The sequence below is a fragment of the Artibeus jamaicensis genome, unplaced genomic scaffold, assembly GCF_021234435.1.
Source record: "Artibeus jamaicensis isolate MK-2021 breed Jamaican fruit bat unplaced genomic scaffold, CSHL_Jam_final contig_60, whole genome shotgun sequence".
In the NCBI taxonomy this organism is placed as follows: Eukaryota; Metazoa; Chordata; class Mammalia; order Chiroptera; family Phyllostomidae; genus Artibeus; species Artibeus jamaicensis.
Window position 1 is genome coordinate 4,072,920 of NW_026521900.1, and position 17,039 is coordinate 4,089,958.

Sequence of the window (17,039 nt, forward strand, 5' to 3'; positions counted from 1 at the left end):
TCCCCCCGCCCCTTGCTCCCCACCTCCCTCCCATTTCCACCCCCCTTAGTTCTCGTCCCTGTGTCCTTCCTATTTGTTCCTCCAAATCCCTCCCCCTTTTTCCCCTTAACTTCCCTTCCTTCTCCCCTCTGGTCACTATCCCCTTATTCTCTATTTCAGTGTCTTTGTTTTTTTTTCTGCTTGCTTGTTTGTTTTGTTGTTTAGCTTCCTGTTAAAGGTGAGATCATATGGTATTTGTCTTTCAGCACCTGGCCTATTTCACTCAGCATAATGCTTTCCAGTTCCATCCATGTTGTTGCAAAAGGTAGTAGCTCCTTCTTTCTCTCTGCAGCATAGAATTCCATTGTGTATATGTACCACCATTTTTGGATCCATTCATTTACTGATGGGCACCTAGGTTGCTTCCAACTCTTGGCTATTGTAAATTGTGCTGCTATGAACATTGTGGTGCATAGGTTCTTTGATATTGATGTTTTAGGATTCTTAGGATATAATCCCAGCAGTGGAATTGCTGGGTCAAAAGGCAGGTCGATTTTTATTTTTCTGAGAAAATTCCATACTGTTTCTTTCATTATTTTTTCAAATAAGTTTTCAATTTCTTGCTCTTGTTCTTCTCCTTCTGGCACCCCTATGATTCAAATGTTGGAATGTTTAAAGTTGTCCCAGAGGTTCCTGAGCCTCTCCTTATTTTTTTGCATTCTTCTTTCTTCATTCTGTTCTGGTTGGATGTTTATTTCATCCTTTTGTTTCAAATAATGGATTTGAGTCCCAGTTTCCTTCCCTTCACTGTTGTTTCTCTGTACAGTTTCCTTTATTTCACTTTGTATAGCCTTCACTTCTTCCTTTATTTTGCAGCCATACTCAATCATTTCTCTGAGCATCCTGATTACCAGTATTTTCAATTCTGCATTTGATAGGTTAGCTATCTCTTCATCGCTTAGTTCTTTTTCTAGAGTTTTGATGTGTTCTTTCACTTGAGCCATATCTCTTGGTCTTGGCACAGACTGTTATATTGTAAGGGGTGCAGCCTTAGGTACTTGCCAGGGTGGGGCAACCCCCTTTGCACTGTTTGGTGCTGTATGTGGGAGAGTGGTTAGAGGGAGAAATGCTGCTTGCTTGACTCTCACCCTGCTTTCAGTCACTTTTCCCACTTCCCACAAGTGAATGGCATCCTTCCAGGTGTTGCCCTGGTGCTGATTCTTCGGTGAGTGGGCTTGTGTACATTCTAGGATGCTGTGGGCCCCTCCAATGGACTCTCCTGAGAGACTAGCAGTTTCGTCCATTGCCTCAACCCATAAAGGGGTTTACAGCCAGAGGTTCTGAGGTTTATTTTCTAGGCACTGAAACCCTGGGTTTTGTAGTCTGTCTCACTCCCCAGTTGTTCCTTCCAGTTTTTATCTGCATGTGAATGTGGGACCTCCATTTCTGCCAACTACCACCTTGCTGAGTGTCCTCTTTGCTCTGGCGTCCCATCTCTGCCCCTCCTAACAGTCTGGATGAATGTTTCTTTTTTAACTCCTTGGTTGTTGGACTTCATAGAGTTTATTTTTTTTTTTGGCAGTTCTGGTCGGTTTTTGCTTTCAAATTGGTTGTTATCCTTCTTTTGGTTGTGCAAGGAGGCAAAGCATATCTACTTACACATCTATCTTGGCTGCAAGTCTGACCTTTTAAGTTTATTTCTTTTTATCTTCACCCAAGGACACCCCTCCATTGCTTTTAGAGAGAAAGAGAGAGAGAGAGATATCAATGTGAGAGACAAACATTGACTGGCTGCCTCCCACATGTGCCTGGACCAGGGATTGAACCTGTAACCCAGCTATGTGTCTTGGTGGGAATCAAACCTACAGTCTTTCAGTGTACAGGATGACACCCAAACCAACTGAGCCACACTGGCCAGGGCTAATTTTATTTAATTTTAATTAATTTAAATTTATATCACTACATGTGGCTTGTAGCTATCATGTTGGACAGTTAGTTCAGCTCCATAGGATAATATTGTGACACACATAGTTTCCCCAAAATTCATATGTTCTCATAAATCTAGAGTGGTATACAATCATTTAGATATTTCACAACTTGATAATATTATTGCAACTTATGACAGATATGAAAATACTTTCAAAGAAAAGTTTTAGAGTTGGCAAGAAGTCACATGACTAAGGACTACTACTAATCAACCATTTAGAAGACACAGTTAATTTTTTTACAGTAGTCAAAAGCAATTCAAACGTAAGTTAGTTTTAAGACCGTAATATAATAGTTTCCCCTGTTGGAGGGAGGGGGAAATGCATTCCATATAATTTTTTCTCAGTGCTGAAAAGACTCCATTATTTTATGTTGGGTCTTTTAAAAAACCTTTTAAAGTTAAGTGGGCTTCCCCATATGGGGCTGCAATTACCAAAATTTGTTTTTTGGTTGGGTAGAGGATAAAGAGAGTGGTAAAAGTGGAAAGGTACCTAAGAAGAATAAAAAAAACGTGGGAAAAGTAATCAAAATATTTTCTAGTAGACCAAGGTAGTGGGGATTTTTACTGCTTTGCGATGGCTATTCAATCCTAGTTCCAATTCTAATTCAGTGTTGTTTCCATTGAACTAAACTCTCTCTCTTTTAAATCCTCACTTATGGATATGTTTATTGATGACAGAGAGAGAGTGGGAGAGAGAGAAGAGAAACAGTGACTGGTTGACTCCTGTATGCACCCCAACTGGGGATTGAGCCTGAGACCTAGGTATGTGTCCTCACTGGAATGGAACCCACAACTTCTTTGATATACAGGATGATGCTCCAATCAAGTGAGCCACCTGGCCAGGACTAAACCCACATGTTTTTGATCAAAATATTTGAGAAAACAATCATAGATAATAATAATAAATTGCTGTTTTTAAAGTAATTTGATGTCTGCTATAAAAATTTTAAATAATACAAATTTAACATATGATGAATCTTCCATTTATTATAACATTGTTTAGATTCATACTTACATATTACCTTACATGATTAAAAAACTAAAATCTAGTCTCAGCTGGTGTAGCTCAGTGGATTGAGCATGGGCCTGTGAACCAAAGGATCGCAGTTCCATTCCCAGACAGGGCACATACCTGGGTTGCAGGCCAGTTCCCAGCAGGGGACGCATGAGAGGCAACCATACACTGCTATTTCTCTCCCTCTCTCCTTTCCTTTCCCTCTAAAGATAAATAAATAAAATCTTTAAAAAAATCTTATTGAAATGGTGGTAATTTTGGGGAGCGAGAATTTAGCTATAAGAAAAACAATAGTTAACACTAGGATATATTCATGGGCCCTGAAACAGAATAAAAACATCATCATCAACTGTATCTGTGTGGCTTTTTGATGATTTCTTTAATTTACCTTTAGTTTCCTCCTTGCATTGAATTTCCTCAGCTGCTCTACTGTTTCTGGAAGATGAATCTTGTAAGCATAACGATCTCTTTCCTATAAAAGAAGAAAGACAATAAATACTCATAACTGTTCTAAAAGTGAAGAAGGTTAGTCTATAACAAATGATAAAGTCAAAATTATTAAATGTGAAACCTAGATTGAATTTTGGCAGGCTGGAGGTTTTATTCCACGATACTAATAAACATTCTTAAATGAGTCATAAGAAGGTCAAAACTATTAGAAAAATAATATTTTATTTTCAGCAATAATAAAGGGCTGAAATAATGGGGCATGTAATTTTCAGACATATGGCTAATTAATTAATCATATGATAATTAAGGTATGAAGTTACCGTTGATATGATCTTGTCAGGTAAAATGAGCATCTGAAAAATTCACAACTGATTCAGCAGTCTGAGTTGCTAAGAATAAATGGATTTAAAAAAAATCACAGCACCTTCAAACTAGAACAAATTTCAAGGCCATCTAATTCAAACATTTCCCCATGTGGGATCCTCTTCAATCCTGGATGGATGATCATCCTCTTTGACCTTGTCCAATAGTGGATCATTACTTTATGGCAGCCCATTACAAGTTTAAGAAAGTGAAAAAGTTCTTACTCATCTTGGACCCAAATTTGGCTTGCTTGGGCTAGCTCTATCTTCTGGGGCATCACAGAACAAACACTACCTATTGCATATAATACCCCTTCAGTAGTTAAGAATGGATTTCCACTAAATCCATTCTTCTCTGTGATAATATCTCCAGTAGTCTCAACTATTCCTTATGTATATTTCAATGTACTTGCCATTCTTTTCATCCCCCCATTTTGGTTCTACTCTAATTTCTCAATGTATCTTAAAGATTTATAGGCTATAAGTACTCATTTTAGAAATATTTCTTGAGAGCCTGCTATGTGCCAGGCATTGTTCTATGTACTTGGGATATACCAGTAAACAAAATCAACAAAGATTCAGGCCTGCATGTAGCTCATATTTTGGTGGGAGAAGATAAGAAAATTCAAAAAATATAAATTATAGAGTATGTTAAAAGTGCTATGGAATAAAGTAAAAAGTAAAGTATAGTAAGAGGCAGTGGGAACACTGCAACTTAAAATAGGGGGGTCAAAGTGGGCCCAATTGAGAAGGTGACATCCAAAAGAGATGAGAGAGTGGTCTAGGTAGAGAGATCAATGCAGAGGCCCAAAGGAGAGAGTATGGCTGGAATTTTCAAGAACTAGTAAGGAGACCCATATGTGGAGTAAATAGTAGATCAGATGCGAGAGGTGACAAGGCTTGGGTAGGACACAAAGGACCTATGGCTTTTATTCTAAGAGGGAGAGGGAGCCACTAGAGGGTTTTGAGCTGGAGTGACATCATCTAACAACTTTAAAGGGACACTCTGTTTGTTCTGTTGAGAATAGATTGGAAGAGCCTGAGGGTTAAAAAAAAAGCAGGAGGGAGGTCAGGTAAGAGGCTATTGCAGTAATCCAGGGGAGAGATGGTGGTGGATGAAATCAGATGGAAAAAATAGAAAGGGTAAAAAGGTCAACTCTGAATATATTGTTTTATTTTCTCCCAGAACTTTTACTACAGTATAATTAGTGTAAATGAAATTATACACTATGTACTCATTATTGTCCAGCTTCTTTCACTCAGCATAAAGATTTTGCACTTCATCCATACTGTTATGTGTATCAATAATTCATTCCTTTTTATTGCTGAGTGGTATTCCATTTTAAGGATACCCCATAATTCGTTTATCCATTCACCTGTTGAAGGACCCTGGGTTTTTTCTAATTTTTGTCTATCACAGATAAAGTTGCTATGAACACTAATGTACAAGTCTTTGTATGGACATACATTTCATTTTTCTTAGGTAAATATTTATGAGCAGAATGGCTGGATTATATTTATTTATAAGAGTATGTTTAACTTTTTGAGAAACTGTCAAACTGTTTTGCAAAGAGGCTATACCATTTTACATCTCCATAGCAGTTTATCAGTTCCAGTTGTTCTACATTGTCACCAACACTTGGTGCTGTTAGTCTTTTTCATTTTAGCTATTCCGATACATGTATGCACAGATGTCTCATTGTGGCATTAATATGTATTTCCCTAATGACTAAGGATGTTCAGCAACTTTACATGTGCATATTTGTCATTCATATATCTTCTTTGTTGAAGTGTCAGTTCAAATCTTGTCCCATGTTGAACTGGGTTTTCTTATTATTGAGTTTTAAGAATTCTTTATATATTCTGGATATAAGTCCTTTATCAAATATATATTTGGAAATATTTACTCTCAGTTTGTGGCTTGTCTCTTCATTCTTTTACAGTGTCTTTCCAAGAAAAGAAGTTCTTAGTTCTGAATATATTTTGAAGCTAGAACAGGATTTTCTAACAGATTGGATGTGGGGTGTGGGAGAGACAGGAGTCATGGACTCCAAGGTTTTCACCAAGGTTTTCAACTAGAAGTAACTGGAAGTCTGCCACCCACTGAGGTGGGAAAGGCTGCAGATAAAATAGATTTTGGGGAGAGGGTGAGATGGAGAAGAGATCAGGACTTCAGTTTTGGATATGTTATGCTTGAGATACATAAAGCTCAAGTGGAGATTCAGGTAGGTGCTTGGACAAATAAGCCTGAAGATCAGAATAGGTCTGGGCTGGAAATAAAATATTTTGGGGGGGGTCATAAACATTTAGAAGGGATTAAGTATTAAATTAGTACTTAACTATATCCCAAGCACTGAATTTGGGACTTTCACAGGCATTATCCCATTTCTTTAAAAGAACTATATAAGATAGTAGAGATAATGCTATACATTAGTTATTTCAAAAGTTGTGGCTCAAACTGGACATAATTGTCTCATCACAGCTAGCATTTACTGAGGATGTACTGTGTGTCAGGCTGTTCTAGAGCTTTACATGTTTATATTATTCATTTCTCACAAATGAGGTATGTATCATTATTAATCTATTACCTACTTAAAAAAATGAGATGCATTATACCAGATGAAGATTAACTAGTATAAAGTGAAGTGAGCCTCTTACTTTCCTTGATCTGTATACTATATAATCCTTGTAAATTAAGTTCAAGATAGTATTATTATTATTACTATTATTTTGTAACTAAAACTCTTGTTTGCATATGAGCCATTTCTAAATTCAAATGTTTTGGTATTACCTACTTACAAAATTTATTTTTGAATTTAAATGTAGAATTTTACAGTTAGCCCTGTCAAAATTTCACCTTATTATCTGAAAATTCCTAAAAAATAAATAAAAGTACTTCAAAATTTATTTATGTATTAATGACTAACTGGAATTCCACAGGAGAGAAAAATTATATTTTTCTTTAGTACACATACAACACTCATTGCTAAAATGATTACAAGTTTCATCTCTGCTAGATTCTATGTGCTAATAAACATCTTGGAAATAATTTTTCATTATCTTCAGGGACTTAACCTTCTTCCCCTGCACTGAGCAAAGCAGGTTCACCAAAACAGAAAACATAAAAATTTATCAAATAATTATCTAGCAGAGAGAAGGATAAAATTACCATTTTAGAACAAGCAATGGAATATTTTAATGGATTGTGGTTACTGATTATGGATGATAAATTTGACTTGTGTAATACATGGTGATGTTTAATTAACACAAAGTGTACCTCTGAATTCTGTGAGCTGTCTAGCAAGTAATCAAGTCCAAAGATAGGGGGTCATGAAAATCTTCAATTTGCAGCTAAGTGGGATAAAAGTTGTGGGTTACCTATTACTTTTGGGGACTTACTACTTGCAAATGGCAACTAAAATGAGAGGCAGCCTCGGTGGGACTGATCTCTTAACCTGTGGAGTCTACAATAACTCCAGGTAGTGTCAGAATTTAATTGAAATGCAGGACACCCTGCTGGTGTCAAGAGAAGTGCTTGGTGTGGGAAAAAACCCACACACATGTGGTGTCAGAAGTGTTGTGAGTGAAGTAGTAGTGTAAGAACAAAGGACAAACACACACAAGCATTTCCTAAACAGTTACATATCATATAATACTGTTCATATACTAATTAGAAAGGACAAAAATTACAGTGATGGACAAGGGATCAGTAGCTACCAGGGATTAGAGCTGGGAGGAGGATGTGATTATTAAGGAATAGTATGAAGGGTGACAGAACAGTTCTATAACTTGATTATGGTGATGGTTTTATAATTCCATACATGTGATAAAATTTCATAGAAACACACGCACACACAGGAATCTATACAAAAACTGGTGAAATTCAAATAAGTTCTGTGGTTTAGTTAATAGTAGTGTTCCAATGTCAATTTCCTACTTTTGATAATTGTGTTATGGTTATACAAGATGGAAATTTCCCCATTGGGGGGAAATAGTGAAGAACACATGGGAGCTCTATACTATGTTTTGCTACTTTTTTTGTGAGTCTAAAATTATTTCAAAATAAAAAGTTTAAAATACATTATTTCCACTCTACATGTTTGATTCTCCTATGGGCTTCCTAATTCTATATAACTCCAATTACTCACTGAGCCTCATCAATTTTCCTTAAAATTTCTGTCTGAGTATCGCTTTCCCACTCCCACTTTTACTCCTTGGTCTAGGCCTCCATCATGTCTTGATTGGACAGCCATAATGTCTATAGGATCTCTTTGCTTCTACTGCTGTCTGATTCTTAACAGGCAACCCATCTTCACACAGTGTCCAGAGGAATTATATGACCATGCTGCTTGTACTGTATCATCACTCAAAAGGTAGCAGCAGCTTTTTACTCTCTACACTCTAATATCCAAAGTACTTAATTTGGTGTTCTAGACTATATAATCTTCCCTCAAAGCAAAATTTCCAGTATACTACTGCTACAATCCTTTAAATAGCTGACATTTGTACAGTAGCGACCCCCCTCATCTGTGGTTTCATTTATCTGTGATCAACTGGAAAAATTAAATGGAAAATTCCAGAAATAAAAAATTAATTCATAAGTGTTAACTTGTGCATTGTTCATTGTAGCATGATGACATCTCATGCTGTCCCACTCTATCCTACCCTGGATATGAATCATCCCTTTGTCTAGTTTATCTATGCTATATATGCTTCCTGCCTATCAGTCACTCAGTAGCCATCTTAGTTATCAGATTGACTGTTCTATTTTATTATTAGTTATTATTGTTAATCTCTTATTGTGCCTAATTTATAAATTAAATTTTATCATAGGTATGTATGTATGTATAGGAAAAAAAACCTTGTATGTCTAGAGTTTGGTACTATCCATGGTTTCAGGCATCCACTGGAGGTATTGGAACACATCCCCCTAGGATAAGGGGGAACTACTGTATTACACCAGATTGCTCCTTGCCCCTATCCCTGCATGCCATGAATACTTTGTAGGGCTTTGCCTGCGCTCCCATGTACTTCCCACCTGCAGCACATGACCCCCTTCAGTACCATGAACACTTGAAGCTCCAGTCTACAGTGATCTCTCACACTCCTCATTAGTCTTCCTGAGCCTATACTTCTGTACTCTTGTATGGTGCTTCCCATGTGTGATTCTTTGAGGTTACCTACCTTTGTTATATTAGTAGCATTTGAAAATTGACTTCAGAGCCTGACTATGCCTCTCTCTAATAGACTGGAAAGTTTAGTACACAACATATGGTAAACTCTGTTTCTAGTGAATACCTACCTACCTTTTCTGCTCATCATTCACGAAAGTGACATGGAGAGAGTGATAAGGACACAGTCAAAAATATGTTTGTTTATACAATTATGCATAGGAACTTCCGGCCAAGATGGAGGTGTAGGTACATACATGTTGCCTCCCTGCTCAACCAAAAGAAGGACAACAAATTGAAAAACAAAAAATAATCAGAACTGTCAGAGAATCAAACTGTTTGGAAGTCTGACAATCAAGAAGTTAAAGAAGAAACATTCATCCCGACCACGAGGAGGGGCAGAGACTAGGAGTGGCAGAGATGGGCAGCTGGAGTGGAGAGGACTCACAGCAAGGCGGTGGCTGGTGGACTGGGCCAGGTGGTAGCTGGCAGATGGGGTGGTTCCACAATTATGTGAGGATAAACTGGGAGGAACAACTGGGGAGTGAGACAGACCGTGGAACCAGGGTTCCAGTGTGGGGAAATAAAGCCTCAAAACCTCTGACTGAAAAAAACTGTGGGGACTATGGCAGTGGAAGAAACTCCCAGCCTCACAGAAGAGTTCACTGGAGAGACCCACAGGGTCCTATAATGTACACAAGCCCACCCACCCAGGAATAAGCACCAGAAGAGCCCAATTTGTTTGTGGGTAGTGGGGCAAGTGACTGAAAGCCAGCCAAGAGCCTAACAAGAGGCACTGTTCCCTCTCAAACTCCTCCCCCACGTTCAGTGCCACAGTGCAGCTACGTGGGTTGCCCTACCCTGGTGAATGCCTGAGGCTATGTCCCTTAATATGGAACAAAGTGCAATAGACAAAAAAATATGGTCCAAATGAAAAAACAGATCAAAGCTCCAAAAATAGAACTAAGCAATGAAGAGATAGCCAACCTATCAGATGCACATTTCAAAACAGTGCTAATCAGGATGCACACAGAAATGTTTGAGTATGGTTGCAAAATAGAGGAAGAAAAGTGAGGCTATGCAAAGTGAAATAAAGGAAGATGTACAGGGAACCAAGAGTGATGGGAAGGAAACCGGGACTCAAATCGATGATTTGAAACAAAAGAAAGAAAGAAATATCCAACTAAAACAGAATGAACAAGCAGCACAGCCCCTTGGGCCCCAATTTACTAAACTCAGCAGGGCAGAGAAAATAAAGACAGGCAAAACAAAATGCTATGTTCTCTCCTGCAAAGATATTTTAACATTCGTTTCTTTTTTTAAAATTTTTCCTTGTTTATTATAAAGAAAAAAGAGAAATGTTTTTCTAAAAGAATTAATGTAATATTTTCTTACATTTTAAGTGAATAGATTTTTTAAATTTTTTATTGATTGTGCTGTTACAGTTGTTCTATTCCCCCCTTCAGTCCCCTCCACCCTACCCCCCCATCCCCACCATTACCCCCCCCTTTAGTTTATGACCATGTGTCTCAAGTCCTTTAGATTCTATATTTCCCATGCTATTCTTGCCCCCCATCTATTTTCTATCTACTGTCTATGCTACTTATTTTCTGTACCTTCTCCCCCCTTCTCCTCCTCCCACTCCCCTGTTGCTAACCCTCCTTGAGATCTTCATTTCTATGTTTCCACTCCTGATCTAGCTGTCCTTTTAGTTTGCTTTTGTTTTAGGTGTGGTTGTTAATAACTGTGAGTTTGTTGTCCTTTCACTGTTCATGTTTCTTTAACTTCTTTTTCTTTGATAAGTCCCTTTAATATTTCCTATAATAAGGGCTTGGTGATGATGAACTCCTTGAATTTGATCTTATCTGAGAAGCACCTTATCTGTCCTTCCATTCTAAATGAAAGTTTTGCTGGAATAGAGCAATCTTGGTTGTAGGTCTTTGGATTTCATGACTTGGAATACCTCTTTCCAGCCCCTTCTTGCCTGGAAGGTCTCTTTTGAGAAATCTGCTGACAGTCTGATGGGGACTCCTTTGTAGGTGACTGTCCCCTTAGCTCTTGCTGCTTCTAGGATTCTCTCCTTCATTTTAATTTTGGCTAATGTAATTATGATGTGCCTTGGTGTGTTCCTTCTTGGGTCCAACTTCTTTGGTACTCTCTGAGCTTCCTGGATTTCCTGGAAGTCTATTTCTTTTGCCAGATTGGGGAAATTCTCCTTTATTATTTGTTCAAATAAGTTTTCCACTGGTGGCTGTGCCTTTCCCCCCTTCTGGTACCCCTATAATTCGGATGTTGAAGCGTTTAAAGATGTCCTGGAGGTTCCTAAGACTCTCCTCATTTCTTTGAATTCTTGCTTCTTGACTCTTTTCTGTTTGGCCATTATTTGCTTTCTTCTGGTCCACTCCATTGATTTGAGTCCCAGTTTCCTTTTTCATTGCTATTGGTGTCCTGTGCAATTCCATTCATTTCAATTAGTTTCGCCTTCATATATTTGTCTAATTTGTCGGTATAATCAACCAGTTCTGTGAGGATCCTGATGACCAGTGTTTTAAACTGTGCGTCTGAGAGTTTTGCTATTTCTTCATCGCTTAGATCTATGGGCTCTGGGGCTTTGAGATCTTGCGACATTTTTGGTCTGTTCTGGCCCTTTAAGTGTGAGAAGCAGGGCCTTGGACTCCCAGGTTGCTGGGTTGTGATGCTGTATGTGGGGGCGTGGTTAGAGCCGGGAAATGGCGACCCCCTCTGCTGTTTCTCACAGGTGGGTGAGGATTAGCGTCTTAGGTGGTTCACCTGGGCCAGGCCACTCAGAGTTGCTGGGTTATGACGCTGTATGTGGAGGTGGGGTCAGAGCAGGGAAATGGTGGTGCCCTCCACTGCCACTTGCCGCGGGGACCCGCAGGGCCCTGGTCCAACCGCTCACTCCCTCCCCTGTCCGCCTGCGCACAAATGCGCGACCACAGTCAACACGCAACACCGCTCCCCCGCTGTCTCCCCCGCGGTCGCTCGCCTGGTGGCTCGCTCAGTCGCTCACTAGGTCCAACCCTGTGCCTGGATTCTGCGCCTGAGTCTGGCTGACCGAGACCTGTGCAATCCCGCTTCACCAGTCGCTGGTTTTGCCCCTTACTGGTCAGGCTTAAGAATTTGTTGTTAATGGACTTCCGAAAAGTTCAATTTTCTGTGTTCTGGCTGTGTTTTCTGTTGCTAATATTTAGTTGTCTATAAACTTGGTTGTGTGAGAAGGCATCACATCCACCTATGCCTCCATCTTGGCGGAAGTCCTCTTTTTTTTTTTAATTTTATTTAGTTATTTTTCAAGTACAGTTTTTTGTCTATTTCTCCCATCCCAGCCTCCCTACCTCCCTCCCATTTCCACCCCCCTTAGTTCTCGTCCCTGTGTCCTTCCTATTTGTTCCTCCAAATCCCTCCCCCCTTTTCCCCTTAAATTCCCTTCCCTCTCACCTCTGGTCACTGTCCCCTTGTTCTCTATTTTAACATTCGTTTCTTATCCTTCAAGTTTGGGCATAACATGGCACTAGGTTTTATAATCCAGTTTATTTCAAATTTCATATATTGCTCTCCCGTTTTCTTACTCCACACTACCTTCTTTCTCCTCCTTCATATATTTGTTTTAAATTCTATTTTCTCTCTTGCTATGACTTGTTTCTATTCTGCACTCTTACTATTGCTCCCCCCTCCAGCTTCTCAAAAGCATTTGTGACTGTCATTAATTATCTCACATTCCTTCTCCTATTCTTAAAATACCCTTATTCTCTCTCCACCTATATCACTCTTTAGTCTTAGGTAGTGGAAAAGGTGGTTGTTGTTATACTTCTTCAATCTTATTTCTAGATAGTGACTATTTTTGTATTTCAAATTTCTAATTTCACTATTCCCCTCTCCTACTCCATTTTGCCTTCTTCTTGCCCTTCCCTTAATTCATTTTAAATGTTATTTCTTCCCTGTTTTATCTAGGTTTTCATCCCACAATCTTAGTATTTCTTCTCCCTCTATTCTTTCAAAATAACTTCTCTTTCCTCTAGACATCTCTCAAGCTCTTCTTTCTTTCCCTCTGTCCTATTATTACCATTCCATCTATGTAAATCTTAGCTCATTGGCTGTTGGTATCTCTGTGGTGATTTTTCTGCAATTAGGGCCATACTATTTTTTTTATCAATATATATTTTTTGTTGTGGTTGTCTATTTTCTCTCACTAGATATATACAAATATATAAATTTTCATTAAATTTTGGTCTTAAGAAGCAGAAAGCCTGAATATACTGATAACAGCTAATGAAATTGAAGCAGTAATTAAAAAAAAACAACCTCCAAGCACACAAAAGCCCTGGACTGGACAGCTTCACAGGATAATTTCACAAAATATTTAGGAAACAGCTAAACCATACTCTGCTAAAACTGGTCAAAAAAATCCAAAAAGAGAGAAGACTTCCAAACTCTTTTTATGAGGCCAGCACCATCTAATCCAAAAAGTAGATAATGACACAACAAAGAAAGAAAACTACAGGCCAATTATCGCTGATGAACATAGATGTAAAAATCCTCAACAAAATATTGGCAAACTGCATCCAGCAATACATTGAAATGATCACACATCATGATCAAGTGGGATTCATCCCAGGGATTCAAAGTTGGTACAATATTCACAAATCAATAAATGTAATACATCACATTAACAAAAGGAAAAAGAAAAATCACATGATCATTATCAACAGATATGGAAAAAGCATTTGATAAAGTACAGCACACACTTATGATAAAAACACTCAGCAAAGTGGGAGTAGAGGGAGCATTCCTCAACATAATAGAGGCAATATATGGGAAATCTATAGCCAACATCATACTCAATGGGAAAATACTAAAAGCTTTCCCCCTTAGATCAGGCACAAGGCAAGTATGTCTGCTTTCACCACTTCTATTCATCATAGCATTGGAAGTTGTAGCACAGACATCAAATAAGAAAAGGAAATAAAAGGCATAGGAATTGGAAACTAGGAAGTAAAACTTTCATTGTTTGCAGATGACATGACAGTGTACATAGAAAACCCTATAGACTCCACCAAAAAACTACTTGACCTAATAAGTGAATTTGGCAAAATGGTGGGATACAAAGTCAATATTCAGAAATTGGAGGCATTTTTGTACACCAAAAAGAAATTCAGAAACACAAATCAGGCTTATTTCCGCCAAGATGGAGGCATAGGTGGATAAACCATACCTTCTCACACAACCAAGTTTAGAGACAACTAAATATTAGCAACAGAAAACACAGTCAGAACACAGAAAACTGAACTTTTTGGAAGTCTGTTAACAACAAATTCTTCAGCCTGACCGTTCATTAAGAGGGGTGAAACCAGCAGCTGGTGGAGCGGGGTTGCACAGGAAAACTCGGTCAGATGGACTCAGGCGGGCGGAATCCAGGCGCAGGGTTGGACCTAGTGAGCGACCGAGCGACTGCGAGGGAAACAGTGAGGGAGCAGGGCTGCGGGTTGACTGTGGTCGTGCATTTGTGCGTGGATAGACAAGCGAGGGAGTGGGTGATAGGACCGGGACCCAGCCGGTCCCCGTGGCAAGCAAGCGGCAGGGAGGGCACTGCCATTTCCCTTCTCTGACCCCACCTCCACATGCAGCGTCATAACCCAGCGACTCTGAGTGGCCCGGTCCAGGTGAACTACCTAAACTTCTGCTCCTCACCCAGCTGTATGAAACAGCAGAGGGGGCCGCCATTTCCCCACTCTGACCATGCCCCCACATACAGCATCACAACCCAGCAACCTGGAAGTCCAAGGCTCCGCTCCTCACACTTAAAAGGTGCGAACAGACCAAAAATGCCTCAAGAAGATCTCAAAGCCCCAGAGCCTATAAATCTAAGCGATGAAGAAATAGCAAAACTCTCAGACGCACAGTTTAAAACACTGGTCATCAGGATCCTCACAGAACTGGTTGATTATACCGACAAATTAGACAAATATATGAAGGCAAAACTAATTGAAATGAATGGAATTGCACAGGACACCAATAGCAATGAAAAGGAAACTGGGACTCAAATCAATGGAGTGGACCAGAAGAAAGCAAATAATGGCCAAACAGAAAAGAGTCAAGAAGCAAGAATTCAAAGAAATGAGGAGAGTCTTAGGAACCTCCAGGACATCTTTAAACGCTTCAACATCCGAATTATAGGGGTACCAGAAGGGGGAAAGGCACAGCCACCAGTGGAAAACTTATTTGAACAAATAATAAAGGAGAATTTCCCCAATCTGGCAAAAGAAATAGACTTCCAGGAAATCCAGGAAGCTCAGAGAGTACCAAAGAAGTTGGACCCAAGAAGGAACACACCAAGGCACATCATAATTACATTAGCCAAAATTAAAATGAAGGAGAGAATCCTAGAAGCAGCAAGAGCTAAGGGGACAGTCACCTACAAAGGAGTCCCCATCAGACTGTCAGCAGATTTCTCAAAAGAGACCTTCCAGGCAAGAAGGGGCTGGAAAGAGGTATTCCAAGTCATGAAATCTAAAGACCTACAACCAAGATTGCTCTATTCCAGCAAAACTTTCATTTAGAATGGAAGGACAGATAAGGTGCTTCTCAGATAAGATCAAATTCAAGGAGTTCATCATCACCAAGCCCTTATTATAGGAAATGTTAAAGGGACTTATTCAAAGAAAAAGAAGTTAAAGAAACATGAACAGTGAAAGGACAACAAACTCACAGTTATTAACAACCACACCTAAAACAAAAGCAAACTAAAAGGACAGCTAGATCAGGAGCAGAACCATAGAAATGAAGATCTCAAGGAGGGTTAGCAACAGGGGAGTGGGAGGAGGAGAAGGGGGGAGAAGGTACAGAAAATAAGTAGCATAGACAGTAGATAAAAAGTAGATGGGGGGGCAAGAATAGCATGGGAAATATAGAATCTAAAGGACTTGAGACACATGGTCATAAACTAAAGGGGGGATAATGGTGGGGATGGGGGGTAGGGTGGAGGGGACTGAAGGGGGGAATAGAACAACTGTAACAGCATAATCAATTAACAAAATTAAAAAAAAAGAAACACAAATCAGTAAAAAAACAATCCCATTTGCTATAGCAACAAGAAAAATAAAGTACGTAGGAATAAACCTACCTAGGAGGTAAAAGACCTGTACTCAGAAAACTTCACAACACTGAAGAAAGAAATTAAGGAAGACACAAACAAATGGAAGTGCATACTATGTTTAGGGATTAGAAGAATTAACATTATTAAAAGGTTTATACTACCCAAAGCAATTGATACATTCAACACAATCCCTATCAAAATACCAATGACATATTTCAAAGATATAGAACAAAGATTTCAAATATCTACACAGAATAATAAATGACCCTGAACAGCCACAGCAATTTTGAGAACAAAGAACAAGGTAGGAGGGATCACAATACCTGATATCAAACTATATTATAAGGCCATGGTAATCAAAACAGTTTGGTATTGGCATAAGAACAGACACATAGATCAATGGAAAAGAATAGAGAGCCCAGAAATAAACCCATGTCTCTATGGTCAATTAATATTCAACAAAGTGGGTAGCAGCATAAAATGGAGTAAAACTTGCCTCTTCAACAAACGATGTTGTTAGATCTGGACAGCTATGTGTAAAAAAATGAAATTTGAGTACCAGTTTATACCACACACACAAAACAATTCAAGATGGATAAAGGATTTAAATATAAGTTGTAACACCATAAAAATCCTAGAGGACCACATATGCAGGACAATGTCTTATTTCATGCAGCAATATTTTCACTGATATGTCCCTCAGAGCAAGAGGCATAAAGAAAAGAATAAACAAACGGGGCTTCAATAAAATAAAAAGCTTCTGTATGGCTAAAGAAAACATCAGCAAAATGAAAACAGAACCAACTGTATGGGAAATATATATTTGCAAATGGTATCTTGGACAAGGATCTGATCTCCAAAAGACATAACAAACTCACATTACTCCACTCTAGGAAGACAAACAACCCAATTAAAAAATGAGCAAAGGCCCTGGCTGGTGTAGCTCAGTGGATTGAGTGCA

The 17,039-nt window shown here is 38.9% G+C and overlaps 1 protein-coding gene across 9 annotated transcripts in view; it reads right to left on the minus strand.

Annotated features, from left to right (window-relative positions):
* CASK (calcium/calmodulin dependent serine protein kinase) overlaps window positions 1-17,039 on the minus strand; it is a 490,261-nt gene that overhangs the window by 139,639 nt on the left and 333,583 nt on the right. For all 9 annotated transcript variants that reach the window (XM_037165398.2, XM_037165406.2, XM_037165435.2 and 6 more), the window contains one exon: window positions 3,370-3,453. In XM_037165398.2, the coding sequence (XP_037021293.1) occupies window positions 3,370-3,453 (84 nt within the window). The remainder of the gene's footprint in view (window positions 1-3,369; window positions 3,454-17,039) is intronic.